Below are 17,726 nucleotides of genomic sequence, written 5' to 3'. Positions count from 1 at the left end.
AATTACCAGAGGAACCTTAAAGAGAATGCAGCTAAGCTGCAAATATAAAATCAAATCAGACTGATAATCATTAACCTAAGTCTCTAGTTTTTAGACCTTTCAAGAAATCACTGCATTTCCATTCCTTTGTCTGTCTTTACTATACAAATGGCAAATAGTCAATAAATATTTTTGAAAAGAAAAAATGATGAGGTTTGAATATTCTCCAAGCCACCTTTTGGGATTCTTGTCTCCCTATTTAAATTGTGTGTTTCTTTCTGAGTTCAAAGCTCTTAATGAACCTATAAGGTTCTTATAAAATATTTATTGATTTATTCATGTATATGAACTTACAAAATGTCTTGTTCACTAACATGATATTCTATATTTTTTCACAGTGAAGTTGTTGAAACAATGTATTCATGGCTATAGGATTAACTGTAGAGAGTGCCCCATCATGCAGAAGAGGCTGGCTAAGACAATGATGGGTAATTTATTGAAGTGAACTAACTAGAATTGGGAGATCATATTCCACTTGTCTAACATAGATGTTAGTCGTTTGCTCTCCCATATCCAGAATACATAGTATAGGAACCAAGAAATGTAAGAAAATTTTATCGCTGTAGTATCTAATGCATCACTCAAAAATTTATCTTCTCTATATCAGAATAGCAATGCTGGTTTCATCTGGAGTAGTCTACTGAGAATGTAAGAATGGATTCCCCAGTATTGATGCTAAATTTATACCTGGCCATTTAACATGTCTTCTGGTAATACACAACAAACAATAAGTGGAATTACTTGAATGCATGAAGTGAATTGAACTCAAGTACCAAGAGGTTATATTGTATCTCCTAGATGTCACTTTCCCCTTGTTATTAATTGATTAATTTTTTTAATTTTACTTTTTTAAGAGATTTTTTTTTTTATTTGAAAGGTAGAGATACAGAGAGGCAGAGGCAGAGAGAGACAGGTCTTCCATCCACTGGTTCACTCTCCAGATGTCCACAAAGGCCGGAACTACCAGATCCGAAACCAGGAGCCAGGAGCTTCTTACAGGTATCCCATGCAGGTGCAGGGCCCAAGGACTTGGGCCATCTTCTACTGCTTTCCCAAACCGCAGCAGAGAGCTAGATTGGAAGTGAAGTAGCTGTGACTGGAACTGGTACCCATATGGGATGCAGGCACTGCAGGTGGCAGCTTTACCTGCTACTCCACATCACAGGCCACTAATTTAAAAAAAAAAATGCTTATTTTATTTGAAAGGCAGAGCTAGAAAGAGAGTGGAGAGAGAGAGAGAGAGAGAGAGAGAGAGAGAGAGAGATGGATCTTCCAAACTCTAGCTCGCTCCCCAAATGGCCACAATGGCTCACAATGGCTGGACCGTGGCTGGTCTGAAGCCAGGAGCCAGGAACCCGGAGGTTCTTCCAGGTCTCCCACATGGATACAGAGACCCAAGTACTTGGGCCATCTTCTTTCTCAGGCACAGTAGCAGGGAGCTGGATAGGAAGTGCAGCAGCATGGACTTATACCAGGGACCATATGGGATGTCTGGGTTGCAGGCAGCGACTTTACCTGTTATACCACAATGCCACTCCCTCCATTTTTTTTTTTTTTTAAGATTTAAAGAACTTAACAGTTTCCATTTTCTTTTTTCAGTCCTGTGAGTCAATCTAATGAATCATTTATCCTACTCAGCTGACACAGCAAGGAAAAATGTTTGTATATACACATATGTGTGTTCTTTAAAAATTCATGTAAAATGTATATTATAAAAAGCTAGGCATAGATATCCATTTTAAGTTCTACAGTAGATTTTCCTTTTAATTCCTATTTCCACCAACCTTTTGAAGTTATCTTGTATACATGTATATACTAACTTATATGTATTAGCTACATCTATAAATATCTCTGTATTTATATGTATGTAAAGCTAAATATAAGTTTGAAATATAATTCAACTTTAATCCATTATCACATGGATCATTGTACACCATTCCCCATGTAGATCTGAAATTTCCCCCTCTGTTTTTCACCATTCATTTATTTCATTGCTCAGTTTTAATAAACATACTAATATAGAGATAATTATTAATGTATACCCATAGGAACCTACTTTATCAACTGAGGGCAGAGTGTTCATATACACATTATTTGTTTTTAGAGTAATATATTCTACTTATTTTCACAATGGCTACTCACTATTTATCAAAGCCATGAAATAGGTTTATTTATTTATCTATTTACTTGAACTTTTATTTATTTGAAGACATTTGAAGGCAGAGAGATACAGAGAAAGACCGAGAGCGCGAGCTTGTTCTGTTGGTTCACAAACGAAATACCCACAGAAGTCACAAAAGCTGGACCAGGTCAAACCAAATCCAGAAGCCTAGAACTCAATCTGAGCTTCCTGCATAGATGGTAGGGACCCAAGACCTTGAGCCATCCCTTGCTGCCTCCCAGGGAGCACATGAGCAGGAAGCTCGAATTAGAAGAGGAGCCTGCACCCGAACCCAAGAACTTTGATAGAGGTGGTATCCCTAGCATCAGCTTAAATGCTACACCAAATGTCCACACTGGGATGGAATTTTTTGTGGATTTTTAATAAAAGCATTTTATGAAGTCATTGGATTACAAGTCTAACATCTCATCTCTTTAAGGATAGTATATTGGTGCCCTACATAACAGTTTAACTGCAAGTGCCAAATTTCTTCCTCACTCATCATAATTTATGTTTTCAAATTCCAGGAAGTATGGCTTCTAAAGCATGACCCCTGTATACCTTTCTTATGTTATTGACATAGGAAGTGTTTCAAAAGGACAGTAGATGAGCCTTTCTAATTTTCCACAGTATCTCCTAATTAAGTGTGAATCATAAAGGTTTTAGTTTTCTGAAAAAAGCTAGTAATTACTGCAATCGCGTGCCTTTTGTCTTTCAGATACAGACAATCAAGACAAGAGCAAGTTTATATTAATTTAAGATCACATCTCTGTTTCAACAGAAAAGCTAGAAGATAGAGATTGACAGAGATTTCCTGCAGCCCTGAAAACATCTGCCCAGATTCAACATCACCCTCACTAAACTAGATAGCACATATTTTATTTAACGAACATACATTGATCATACCACTAAAATTTACAATGTCCAAGCCTTCCCACTTTGAGTTCTTAGGAGCATAAACAACTATGATTCCAGGATATGGATCTTAGGCACTAGAAGTCCTCAGGTTTATTATCTTTAACTTTTCTGAAAAATTTCCCATCTGAATAAGAAACTAATACAAGAATTAGTGTGAAATATTTGTTTCAACCAATGTGTAAAAAATGCCTTTTATACCAAAACGCATGATACAAGTAAGAGATTCTACAGATTCTGTAAGTAATACAGGTTGCCATTTTTTAAAAACAGTAATCTTATCTGTTTTCTTCTGACTTCTTCCATGACTCTACTGCCTTTTCTTGATTTATAAGCAAAACCTGGAAAACCTACAAAAATAAGTGTTTGTGGTTTATCTAGAAATAATACAGAAAATATTGCTGTTATTTTTGGTGAAGAAAAATCAATTTTGTATAGTTTATTTGAATCTAAATAAAATGTGAATTTTGTTTAAAAAAAAAGTAGTCAATTTTTTCATAATCCTCAACAACAATTATCCTGTTCAACTCTCAAAACAATTTAAATCTAAAATTAATATTTCAAGTATAATTATTATATATAATATATAATATAAGGCATATTATATATTATATGTAATATATATTATACTATATAATGTATTATATTATCATTATAGTTTCTTTTCTCTGTACCTTTAATACTACTTACAGGCCGGTGCCACGGCTCAACAGGCTAATCCTCCGCCTAGCGGCGCCGGCACACCTGGTTCTAGTCCCGGTTGGGGCGCCGGATTATGTCCCGGTTGCCCGTCTTCCAGGCCAGCTCTCTGCTGTGGCCCGGGAGTGCAGTGGAGGATGGCCCAACAGGGGAGACCAGGAGAAGCACCTGGCTCCTGGCTTCGGGTCAGCGTGGTGTGCCAGCCGCAGCCACGGCTGCCATTGGAGGGTGAACCAATGGCAAAGGAAGACCTTTCTCTCTCTCTCTCTCTCTCACTGTCCACTCTGCCTGTCAAAACAAAACAAAACAAAACAAACAAAAAAACAAAACAAAATACTACTTACAATATATTATAGGAATAAGCATTTAGCACAATGCTTAAGACACGGCTGGGATTCTCATACCCCGTATCAGAGTGCCTGGGTTTGGGTTCCCTATTCCAGTCTTCCTGCTAATGTACATCCTGGGGACCAGCAGCTGATGGCTCAAGTAGATGGGACCCTGACACCCATGTGGGAGACTTAGATTGATTTCCCAGCTCCTAGGTCAGCTTGATATGTACTGATCATTGCAGGCATTTGGATTTCTATATCTATCTATCTTTCTCTCTCTGATTTTCAGGTAAATAAATTTAAAATATTTTATATATAAGAATACAAGTGACTGTCAAACCACTCTGTAGACTTGGTTATGTTTGTGTCCATTGTATTCTGAGTCATCTCTGGCCATTGAGAAATATGCAATTTTCAAACATGCAAATGAATTTAAGGAAATTTGAAGCAGAATTATAACCTAGTTCATGTAACACCAGCAACATTTTTTTTTAAGATTTATTTATTTATTTGAAAGTCAAAGTTACACAGAGAGAGGAGAGGCAGAGAGAGAGAGAGGGAGAGAGTGAGAGAAAGAGGTCTTCCATCCAATGGTTCACTCTCCAATTGGCCGCAATGGCTGGAGCTGCGCAGATCCGAAGCCAGGAGCCAGGAGCTTCTTCCAGGTCTCCCATGTGGGTGCAGGGGCCTAAGGACTTGGGCCATCTTCTACTGCTTTCCCAGGCCTTAGCAGAGAGCTGGATCAGTAATGGAGCAGCCAGGTCTCAAATCAGCACCCCTATTGGATGCCGTTACTTCAGGCCAGAGTGTTAACCCGCTGTGCCACAGTGCCGGCCCCACCAGCAACATTTCTAAGACAGTTAAGATTTGATAGGAGAACATTTATTTTTGGTGAAAATTTTAAAAATATAGCAAACTAAGTTCAACTTAAAATGCTGATTTAGGGCAGTTGGCTTTGTGGCCAAGATTAAGCAGCTGCCTGGGAATCCAGTACCCAGTAAGGATGATAGTTCATGCATGTCACAGCTACCCAATTTTGATCTAGTTCCCTGCTAATGGCCTGGGAAAGTAGCAGAAGATGGCTGAAGCATTTGGGCCCTTGCCATCTATGTGGGAGACTCAGATGAAATTCCTGGCTCCTGGCTTTGGCTTTGGCCTTGCTCAGTCCTGGCCATTGTACCCACCAGGGGCGTGAACCAGCAGATGGAAGATATCTCTCTGTCTTTTCCTCTCTATAATACTGATGTTCAAATAAATACATAAATATTTTCTAAAACAAATGCTGACAGGAAAACTTAAGGAAAATAAAAATTAAGCATCATCATGATATTTTCAGCATTAAATTGTGTGGCAGGATAGGAATTGGAAATATTCCTCTGCAGGCAGTGACTCTTAGACAAATGAACATGTTTATATAGTTCCTAGAATTTCCTAGAATTCTCGGACCTAATTTGGAAATAGTTCTCCAGAATGTGTGTGCTTTCTTATGGTGCTTTGCAGGTATGATAGAGAGAAGATGAAACTTCTTTTTATAAGTCAAATTTACATTTTTCTTTTTTTTATTTTTTTATTTATTATTTATTTATTTATTTTTGACAGGCAGAGTGGACAGTGAGAGAGAGAGAGATAGAGAGAAAGGTCTTCCTTTTTGCCATTGGTTCACCCTCCAACGGCCGCCGCGGTTGGCATGCTGCGGCCGGCGCACAGCGCTGATCCGAAGCCAGGAGCCAGGTGCTTCTCCTGGTCTCCCATGGGGTGCAGGGCCCAAGCACTTGGGCCATCCTCTACTGCACTCCCTGGCCACAGCAGAGAGCTGGCCTGGAAGAGGGGCAACCGGGACAGGATCAGTGCCCCAACCGGGACTAGAACCCGGTGTGCCTGCGCCGCAAGGCGGAGGATTAGCCTATTGAGCCGCAGTGCCGGCCAAATTTACATTTTTCTGATATTTATCTCATTATACTGTCATCAATGGATTATTTATTTTTCACATTAAATTGAGATAATAATTTTGAATCAAACAAAGCCAAGTGTGGCATAATTCTGTCTCCCTGATGAATATTCACCTTCAGACAAGGGGAGAGAAAATTACTTTTCTTATACCTGCAACTTGTGCATTTTGGCAACACCAACCATCATGGATCCATGTATATAGGAAGATTTCTTGACTTATGCTTGAATCATTGTTGGAGATATCTCAGAGGTGTGTGAGAGGGAAATCATGAAAAGGTTTATGTTAGTGATTTTCTTACTATTCATTTGACATGAAAGTAGAAAAGTGTGCATGACCAAAGGCATCGATCACATGTCCTATCCTACAGTAAATCAAGTGGCAAAGGTATAATTCCCTAACAATTGATTTTTAATTTTTTGAAATTTTATTTAAAGAAATACTGAGGAAAATTTAGCAATTAAAAACAAAAAATGAGGAGGAGGAAGGTAAAAGAAAACATGAGATCAAAGAAAGAAAAGAAGGAAGAAAGGGAGGGAGAGAAGTAGTGAGGATAGAGAGAGAGGGAGGAAAGAAGGAATAGTGGGAGCAATAAAAACTGCAATACACACTTTATTCCCACACACACACTGCCAAGTGATGACAATGGGACAGCCTTTACAAATTATTTCTTAGGATGCTTACTTCTCATTGCTAAGTAATAAACTACTTCTGCTGCATAATAATTTAACTTTTTAGTGAACCATTTAGTTATTTTTTTAAAGATTGATTTTATTGTTTATTTGAAAGTCAGAGCTACACAGAGAAAGGAGAGGCAGAGAGAGAGAGAGAGAGGTCTTCCACCCAATAGTTCACTCCCCAGATAGCCACAATGGCCAAAACTGCACCGATCTGAAGCCAGGATCCAGCAGCTCCTTCCAGGTCTCCCATGCGGGTGCAGGGGTCCAAGGACTTGGGCCATCTTCTACTGCTTTCCCAGGCCATACCAGAGAGCTGGATGGGAAGTGGATCAGCAGGGTCTCAAACTGGTACCCATATGGGATGCCGGCACTGCAGGCCAGGGCATTAACCGGCTACACCACAGCCCTATCAATCATTTAGTTATTTATAAGATGAAGATGAAAATTGTTTTTCTTTCTCATAACCCCCTCTTGTCATCCACCAACATGATTCACTTTTCTTTTCCTTACTGTACATACAGAGGGACCCTTCAGATCACCTTACAGTCAAATACATCAAGAAATCTATAGAATTTTTTCAACTTTTATTTAATAAATATAAATTTCCAAAGTGCATAAGATCCCTCCCACCCATAACCATCAATCTCCTATTCCCTCTCCCATCCCATTCTTGATCAAGCAAACTGTTGACATCTATAGCTTTTCTTAACCAGAAACTGCTATAAACTGTCAGAAGTAATCTTTGGGTCAGTGCTGTGGTGTAGTGGGTAAACCCGCTGCCTGGGATGCTGGCATTGTATATAGAGACTTGTTTGAGTTCCAGTTGCTCCACTTCCAATCCAGTCCCCTGCTAATGCACCTGGAAAAGCAGCAAAGGATGGCCCTAGTGCTTGGACCCCTGCACCTAAGGAAGACACGCAGATTAAGTTCCTGGCTCCTGGCTTTGGACCAGCCCAGCTTTAGCTGTTGCGGTTTTGGGGGATGATGGAAGATACTGTGTGTGTGTGTGTGTGTGTGTGTGACTTTGCCTTTCTAATAAATAAGTAAGCCATTAAGAAAAAATAAAAAGAGTGATCTCTAGCTAGCAAGCATCATAGTGTAAGAGCAAGCTTTGACTACCACACCATCTTCCATCCTGATTTTTCTCGTGTCTAATCCTAAATTCTTAGGTCCTATATGAAACCTCTTCCTTTACATACTCTTTTTTGGAGGCTGTTCATTTCATAATTGTTTCATGAAAAAGGATCATTAGAAAATGTTTCTGGGGCTGGCGCTGTGGCACAGTGGGTTAACGCCCTGGCCTAAAGCGCCGGCATCCCTATGGGGGCTGGTTCTAGTCCTGGCTGCTCCTCTTTCAATTCAGCTTTCTGCTGTGGCCTGGGAAAGCAGTAGAAGATGGCCCAAGTCCTTGGGCCCTTGCACCCCCATGGGAGACCAGGAAGAAGCTCCTGGCTTCTGGCTTCGGATCAGCACAGCTCCAGCCATTGCAGCCAATTGGGGAGTGAACCATTGGATGGAAGACCTCTCTCTCTCTGCCTCTCCTCTCTCTGTGTAACTCTGAGTTTCAAACAAATAAATAATAAATCTTAAAAAAAAGAAAATGTGGGCCAGCGCTGTGGCTCAACAGGCTAATCCTCTGCCTAGTGGCGCCGGCACACCAGGTTCTAGTCCCGGTCGGGGTGCCGGATTCTGTCCCGGTTGCCCCTCTTCCAGGCCAGCTCTCTGCTATGGCCCGGTTGTGCAGTGGAGGATGGCCCAAGTGCTTGGGCCCTGCACCCCATGGAAGACCAGGAGAAGCATCTGGCTCCTGGCTTCGGATCAGCGTGGTGTGCCAGCTGCAGCGCGCCGGCCGCGGCGGCCATTGGAGGATGAACCAACAGCAAAGGAAGACCTTTCTCTCTGTCTCTCTCTCTCATTGTCCACTCTGCCTGTCAAAAGAAAAAAAAAAAAAAAAGAAAATGTTTCTTTAACTACTAACATGACTGAACTGAGTTTGATTATATGCTCAACCCTTATTGATATTAGGTTATGAAGTGTTTCATTTTTAATCAATTGTTTTCAACCTTTTTGAAAACATGTATCACTCTATTCAGTCTCTCAGGATTATTATTAAACAGGTTGCTAACATTAGAATATGTGTGCATTGATACAACTAGACTTATTTATCCTTAAAGGATATTTTTTCTATGTCCCTATATTCTGAATTACTATGAAATCATCCCTGGCAAAATAATCTTTCCAATCACAATGGTTGAAATTACTGTGACCTTTCAGAATGGGATCAAATTGTCTTTATTTGATTCCTTTTAAATATTTATTTCATGCTTCTCCTCACTTTTTGGTTGATTGTATCTTTAATTCCTACTAATTGTATATTGGGCATTTTACACAATACCTATTCTTTATTTTCTGTTTTGCCTTTTAAATTCTACATTCTAGGATATTTACTCTATGTTATATGATTTAGTCAGATGTTGTTTTACCTGTCATCTTTGGCTGATATTGATGAGTGAATTTCTAAAAAGGACTGCAATGTTGACATATGCCACAACATAGATGAAAATATTATGCCAAGTGAAAGCAGTCACTCCTGAAGAACCACATATTGTAAGATTCAGTATGCAATTCAAGAATTGGCAAATCTATAGACAAATAATGAATTAGTGATTGCCAAGACTAAAGTGTTAGCAAGAAAAGGGGCATGATTTACAATAAAATCAAAGTTCTGCTTAGGCTGATAAAATGTCCCCAAAGTGGTTGTGATAATGGATATAGAACTGAGTACACTAAAAAGTATAAAAGCCTATACTATCAGAGTGTGAATCACTGGTATAAACCTGACATATGTGTGTATATACATATATTTATATATATCTACTTTTTAAAGTTTGTTGATGATCCTTGAAGATATATAAATTAAACTAGCCAGTGAAGACTGCAGAATATAATCCATTCATACAAAATTATCATAATAAGCAAATTCATATGGCTGAGAGAATTGGGGAAGATGGGAAGTAAGTTTTAGTGGGTATGGTGTTTCCTTTGGATAATGAACATATACTAGGTTGACTTTATTCTTTTGCAACCCTAATGAATACACAAAAATTGCAAAATTGAATTATTTGAATTTAACGACTTTAAATTAATGTATTTTTGTTATATGTGAAATTTTTCTCAAAGCGGTAATCCCAAATAGTCTATTCTGTGTGTACTGGCATATGGTGGGGTATTGTTCAATTATGGCTTTATTGTACAGTGAAATTGTATTTGGATCCCTTCACTGTCTTAGCCATTGGATTTTGTTTTGTTTTACCTGCACAAGCTTCACAGTTTCTTCAAATCCCTTGCTTAGGGTTAATATTGAATGCTGTTAGGATTGTAGTTGGTTGGAGAACAAGGCAGAGACCACAGAGTTTAATTTTCAGGGTATGAGTTAATTCCTTTGCCATCAGAATGGCTTTTTCACCCTCACCCTCAGATATTCTTGATAATACTGAATCTGGATTTGTCTCACTCATTTGTTTTTTCAAATGATAAGTAATTCATCTCTTTTCTTGTCTTGGAGACATACCTGCCTATGTGAAATAGGGTGAGAACAACTCTGGGGCTTTAAACTTATACCTTGGAGACTGTTGACCAGATCCAATCTTCACACTGCCTACAGCACCTCCATTTCAGGATTTTCTTCATGAGGTCTTTCTGCAGCACATAGCTCCTTTGATCCTCTTCTACAATCACTTAGTGTCATTTTTTCCTGTACTGTAAATCATTGATTATTCACAAATTGCCACATCTGAAAAATATATCAGCATCTCTCCACTCCCCTGCTCTGGAATCTTCGTTCTAGTAGTCATTGTTTTCATGCATGTAATAGTATGTATGCATATTGCTATAGTTCAAGATAGATAGATAGATAATTACCTTTCCCATACATATAATCATTACTGTCATTTCAAATCTTGCCAAGAACAAGAACCAAAAATATGTGTTCAATTCTCCATTCCTCATCTTTCTCCTTAGTGAAAGTTGTTTTTTTTTTTTTAATCAGTTACCAAATCTAGTGGTATCCCTAGTTTCTTTTTTATTTGAACTCTGTTTGCTAAATGTTTTATATTACTGAGACTGCTTCCCTCTGGCACATTCTGTACCACTATTGTCAAAGTTTTCTTCAAACTTCCGTTATCATTTTTCACTGACTGCTTCTTAATGTTTTGTCGAAAGAGCAAGAAAGGTAATATTTCAGCCCAGTTTTTCTTCCTGTGTTTCCATGACATGGCTTTCTGGGAAAACTTGGTGTGGATTTAGCATTGCTATTGTTCAACAGCAGCTCATTTCTCTGAGAAGAGGGTTATTGCCTACATTGCCAACTAGGCTGCACCAGATAAGATATAAAGGGAAATGCATGATAATTCTAAGATTCCTTGTCCCTTTCATTCCAAGAAATTATCTCATACATTTACTGTTTTTGTCATTGGGAAAATGGAATATTTCAGCAAGAACTAAACCTGGGAATGAATAAGATACAGAACAATCCATTCTCATTTTATTTCAGTACATCATAATTCCAAAATACTTGAGTTAGCAAGAGGAAATCCAGATTAGTAAATTGCCACAGAGGGGCCAGCATTGTGACATAGCAGGGTAAGCTGCCATCTGCGTCGTTGTCATCCTATATGGGGGGCACTGGTTCGAGTACTGGATGTTTCATTTCCTATCCAGCTGCCTGCTAACATTCTTGGGCAAGCAGTGGCGAATAGCCCAAGTGCTTGGGTCCCTGCACATATCGGAGACCCAGAAGTAACTCCCAGCTCCTGACTTTACTCTGGACCAGCCCCAGGCTGTTGTGACCATCTGAGGAGTGAATCAGTGGATGGAAAGTCTCTCCCTCTCCTTCTCTATAACTGTAGATTTGCAAATTAAAAAAATGAGTCTAGGCCGGCGCCGTGGCTCACTAGGCTAATCCTCCGCCTTGCGGCGCCGGCACACCGGGTTCTAGTCCAGGTTGGGACACTGATCCTGTCCCGGTTGCCCCTCTTCCAGGCCATCTCTCTGCTGTGGCCCAGGAGTGCAGTGGAGGATGGCCCAAGTCCTTGGGCCCTGCACCCCATGGGAGACCAGGAGAAGCACCTGGCTCCTGCCATCGGAACAGCGCTGTGCGCTGGCCGCAGCGCGCCTACCGTGGCGGCCATTGGAGGGTGAACCAACGGCAAAAAGGAAGACCTTTCTCTCTGTCTCTCTCTCACTGTCCACTCTGCCTGTCAAAAAAAAAAAAAAAAAGAGTCTAAAAATTAAATAAAATAAAGTGCCACAGGAATGACAAGGTACCTGGAAATGTGCCAGAGAGAGTACTCAGGAACTTGTATTTTTACTGAACTATAAATTGTCATAGAAAACCTTTTAAAATTATTGGCTTTAAACTACATTTTAAATGATTTATTATCAGAAAATTGAGAGAATGTGAAAGAGATGGTATAAAACAATGCAGATTAGTTGGCCCCAATTTATTTCCTATCTTTTCAGCTCTTCCAAAATTTTTGAACATTATTTTATGTTGATAAATTAGTTGCCATGCTTACCATTCTTGCATTTACAGCATGACTTTTTCAAAAGCTTTTTTATTGAAACTTCTCATATTTTTGGTTTAACAATTTTTCTGTCATCATTAAATTTTCCATCATATTTCCTCTTAAGATTTTGACTGATTTTTTCCTATTGACATATTTCTAATACAGTAATCTCTTCTGCTTTGTCAGTTCGAAGAATTATCCAGTAAGGGCGCGGAGGAAATCATTGAATTCCCTGTCCTGAAGCTGAATGGCCGAACCATGGAGATTGAGTCTACCTGTCACATGTATGTCCAGCCCGTAGTCCAGCCACAGCTTACCCCCTTCTGTACAGAGCTCACCGGGATTATTCAAGCCATGGTGGATGGCCAGCCAAGCCTACAGCAAGTACTGGAGAGGGTCGATGAGTGGATGGCAAAGGAAGGCCTCTTAGATCCCAAGTCAATTTTTGTCACCTGTGGAGACTGGGACTTTAAAGTCATGCTCCCAGGTCAGTGCCAGTACTTGGGCTTGCCGGTGGCGGATTACTTCAAGCAGTGGATTAATCTGAAGAAGGCTTACAGCTTCGCCATGGGCTGCTGGCCCAAGAATGGACTTATAGACATGAACAAGGGCCTCAGCCTGCAACACATAGGTCGGCCCCACAGCGGCAATGATGACTGCAAGAACATCGCCAACATCATGAAGACGCTCGCCTATCGAGGCTTCATCTTCAAGCAGACGTCGAAGCCGTTCTGATTGGTCGAGGACAGGATGGGGCAGGACAGGGTAGCTGCTTGGCCCAGCCCAAAATCCTCCTCTCCCTGTCCAGAGGGGCAAAGGGAGAGTGGCCCAGCTCTGCGTCCAGAGTGTCCCCCAGCTGCCCTGTGGGCCTGTGCCCAGGGCAAGGGCTTGGCCACTTGGCCCCTCCGGAGCAGACACTTTGTGCCCCCCCCCACACACCACCCCTCAACTTCAGCCCAGTTATCAGCCCCTCCCATTGTGGACCTGGGCTCGGGGGACCCAGGCCCTCACTGCCTCCTCCCTGGTACACAGGCTTCTGCGGGGGCCTCCAGGGCCCCCTGTGCCCCCTCCCATCCATAGTGCATGCTGTGTGGTGTCCCCAGGGCTCCAGGACAGATCAGGCCCTACCTTGTGTCTACCCCCATCCCCGCTGTGAACGTGCCACTGAATCAAGTCGGGGAAATGAGGCCCTGGAGAAAAAAAAAAAAAAAAAAAGAATTATCCAGTAAGATGCTAATTTTAATTATTTTGTATTTCATCAATTTCAGCTTGATGTTTTATAATTTCTTTTTTTTTTTTTTAAAAACAAGTGTGATTCTTTATTTTTTTTTTTTAACTTTTATTTAATGAATATAAATTTCCAGTGTACAGCTTATGGATTACAATGGCTTCCCCCCCCCCAATAACTTCCCTCCCACCCGCAACCCTCCCCCCTCCCGCTCCCTCTCCCCTTCCATTTGCATCAAGATTCATTTTCAATTCTCTTTATATACAGAAGATCAATTTAGTATAAAGATTTCAACAGTTTGCACCCACATAGAAACACAAAGTGAAACATACTGTTTGAGTACTAGTTATAGCATTAAATCACAATGTACAGCACATTAAGGACAGAGATCCCACATGAGGAGCAAGTGCACAGTGGCTCCTGTTGTTGACCCAACAAATTGACACTCTAGTTTATGGCGCCAGTAACCATCCTAGGCTGTCGTCATGAGTTGCCAAGGCTATGGAAGCCTTCCAAGTTTGCCGACTCTGATCATATTTAGACAAGGTCATAAAAGACAGAGTGAGGATAGTAACCAATGATCCTAAGAGTGGCATTTACCAGGTTTGAACAATTATACAGCATTAAGTGGGGAAGAGGACCATCAGTACACACTAAGTCTCCACATAAAATTTCTATAATTTGGTGGCCCATATATAAATTATAAAGACTGTATTTCATGAATCTAAATTATAGTCTTCTATCTCAATTTCTGTTTATTCAATCACTTGTTTTGTCTCTTGGCATTCCATGTAACTGTTTTATTTCATTTAGTGGCATTTGTGAAACATGTTAGTGTTACTTTGAGATTCATGTCCACCTTCCTCCAGAGAGAACTTAGTTTTGCTTATCACAGATCAGTATAGTTGAAGAAGATCCTCCTAATTCAAGTAAATTCCTCTAGTTAACCTTCATTCTTGTATATAGTTTTTTGGGTGCTCATTCTTTTACTTAAAACTTTTTGCTTCCCTGGTAGGTAAATTTCTGTAACCTTCAAATCTCAACTGTATTGAGTTCTGAAATTTTCCTTCCATTCTCCAGGCAGATTTCAGAAACTGTTAATTTATTTCTATAGAGCTTACTCTTTCTGTATTTTTGCAAATGTAATATGGTATTATAATAGCTTCTCTTCACATATAGTCTCTTCTCGGAATCTAAACTTTTTGTGGATAATAACAGTGTGTTTTCCTTTTCACATGTCAAGTATTTAGAAGTTTTGCAAAAGAGAGCAGATACTTTAAGGGTAGACTTTTGGCTCAGTGCTTAGTATGCCACATGGGATGTCCACATCCCATTTTTGAGTGCCTGGGCCAAGTTTCTGTTCTGCTTCTGATTCCAACTTCCTGCCAATGTGCACACTAAGTGGCAGAAGATGATGATGAACATATTTGAGACCCAACACCTTCGCGGGAGACTTGGTTTATGTTCTGGGCTCCTTTCTTTGACCTGTTGAAGTCCCAGCTGCTGTAGCATTTAGGACATGAACTAACAAATGAAAGATCTCTTTGTCTCTGTGCCTCTCTGTCTCTCAAATACTAAACATTCTTTAAATATTATAAGAATTCATGTATTTAGAATCTATTTTAATACATGGATTTTGAGCAGCTATACTATATTTTATACAAAGTTTCCTGGTGATAAGTAGATGATTAAGCTCTTTTTCAAATCATCTAATATTTCATATTGCATTATGTTTGCATAGTAAAATATTTTATTCTCTAATGCAATATTTTGATTTTTTATATAAATTACTTTGGAACCAGAGAGTGTAAAATGTTGAATTTTCTGGGAGTGGAATGGTATTTGGAAATTATTTCCCAGAGGAGTGATTATATGAGGTCAACTTAATGAATTCATATGTTAACTGTTTTGACAACAGAGAAAAGAAATATTTGAGCAGAGATCATCTCATATAAAAATGAGGACATGTGAAATAGCATTGCATTTGGAAACAACTCTGGCTATGGTGAACTTGAAAGTTAATCCGGGGCCAGATCATTGCAGCATTTTATATCATGTTGAGGAATGTCACTTTAACTCTTTTGTTGATGAAACTGTATGACTGGGATCATCACACATACTTTTAAAAAATACAATTTTTTTAAGATTTATTCATTGTTTGAAAGGCAGAGTAAGAGAAAGAGGGAAAGGGGCTTCCATCTGCTGGCTGACTCCCCAAATAGCTGCAATATCCATTTCAACCAGGACAAAGCCAAGAACCAGGAAATCCATGAGGGACTCATGCATGGGTAACTAAGACTCAAGCACTTGGGCCATCTTCAAATGCCTTCCGAGGCATGTTAGCAGCGAGGGAACTGGATATAAAGTGGAATAGCCAGGACTCCAAGCAGCATTCTAATACTGGGTACAGGCATCATAAGCAGCAGCTTAACCCACTGTGCCGCAGCACTGGCCCCAAATATAATCTTTACTGCAATATAGGAGATAAATTCTAGTTTTACAGAAGACAGTGTAGCATTACTGGTTGCAATTAGTGAAAATTTAACTAAAGTAGTGGGGTGGAGAAGATAGGATAATAACCTATTGATGATGATTTTATAGAGATGTTTACCTATTGAGAATTTCAATGTTGCTTACTTAGGGGAACTTTCATAACTGACACTCTGACTCCAACCACATTGTTTACTCATTCATGGATCTCTTGATTCTTTCAGGCATTCTCTTATATCTACTGCATGCAGTTGACTACTGTTCTAGTTACTGGAGATTATGGAGTAAAAAAGATGCACGCTTCCTTTTTTTGTTGTCAGTCTGTTTATCTTTTTGTTGTAGATTAGGGAATGGTATATTAAGTGTGTATATCATGAAGATAAAACCTACAAGGATAGTGAATGGTTATATTAATTCGTATCAGTTCGCATTTAGGTAAAATTGATGACTACAATGATAAAATATTTCCTATTGTGCTTTTAATTATCTTGTCTCTTAATTTCAGATATTTTGATATGCCTCTTTGCCTCGGGTAATTCAAAGGTGGTCTCATGAGTAAATGCATAGGATTTATATATCTAATAAACTTTAGACCTACAGAGAACAATGAAAAAGGTCTCCTAGTACTGATAGGCTTCTGTGAGGATAGCATACTTTATCTTCCCCATGGTATAATTCAGCATGCCTCTTGCCATATTCAGTGCCAAAATCCAACAAGTCAGTTTATAAGAAATGACAGTAGACACTGCTGGCACATCAAATAAATAAAATCTCATGCTGAGAAATGTGCTAATTTATCATTTAAGCCAGCAGTCAACTGTGCCTATGCCAGCCACTGTCATTAACTGTAATTTTAGCTTTGTTTTTTTAACAGCATGTCTTAGAGATGTTTTCCGTCCCAAACGTAAACTTTAGGTTTATGCATACTAATTAGTCTCTTTTGGTAGGCACAAACCTTAAGCAGTAACGATGGCAAAGAAAAACAAAATAAAACTCCATTACTTAGTCAATTCTTTCAATTTAAATGACATAGAACTATTGATATTATATTGTTTCCACTGAATGCAAATTTAATGACAAGAAAGCATGTATGAATTTTTAGGTTTTTGATAAAAAAAACTTTCTTCTCCTTTCTCTGAATGAAATTCAAATTTCCACTTTTTTACAAAATAATTGAATAGCTTAATACATGAAGAAGATTTCAGATTTTAATTTCACATTTGCAAACATGCAACAAAAACAGGATTTGGAAACTACTGATTGTTTGCAGCTGGCCTAAAAGTGTACTGCAGTGGGATGATGGGTATTTCCTGCAAAAATAACTCAAAAGGAAAAAAAATTCTCTTCTATTATCCTCTGGTTAACTTAGTCATAGTGTACTCAGTTTGTATAGATTCTTATTTTCCCCAGGAGCACAATTCAATATTAAGAAGAGACTCATGAAGTTTATTGTTCCTTGTATTTATCTTGTCAGAATAATATTGATTAGTAATAAAAGAGAATCTGTCTCAATTACAAACCTTCTTTCAATGAACAGTTTCAAGTTGCTTTGTTTTGGAGCAGTAACAAATCAGAGAAACAGTGCCATATTTTGGTGATGCATTTTGAAGTCGTACAAAAGAATAATTTCCTGCTGTTAATAAATAAGTGAAATGAAATTAAGAGAA

At 39.2% G+C, this 17,726-nt stretch overlaps 1 protein-coding gene across 1 annotated transcript; it reads left to right on the top strand.

Moving 5' to 3' along the window:
* The first annotated feature begins 12,552 nt into the window (after positions 1 to 12,552).
* On the top strand, positions 12,553 to 13,481 carry LOC133765560 (ERI1 exoribonuclease 3-like). The gene has a single exon (XM_062199110.1). It carries the CDS (start codon positions 12,600 to 12,602, stop codon positions 13,074 to 13,076), a length of 477 nt encoding a protein of 158 aa, XP_062055094.1. The 5' UTR covers positions 12,553 to 12,599; the 3' UTR covers positions 13,077 to 13,481.
* Positions 13,482 to 17,726: the final 4,245 nt, after the last annotated feature.

This window comes from Lepus europaeus, chromosome 8, assembly GCF_033115175.1.
Source record: "Lepus europaeus isolate LE1 chromosome 8, mLepTim1.pri, whole genome shotgun sequence".
Lineage (NCBI taxonomy): Eukaryota > Metazoa > Chordata > Mammalia > Lagomorpha > Leporidae > Lepus > Lepus europaeus.
This window is presented reverse-complemented; position numbering and strand designations above follow the sequence as displayed.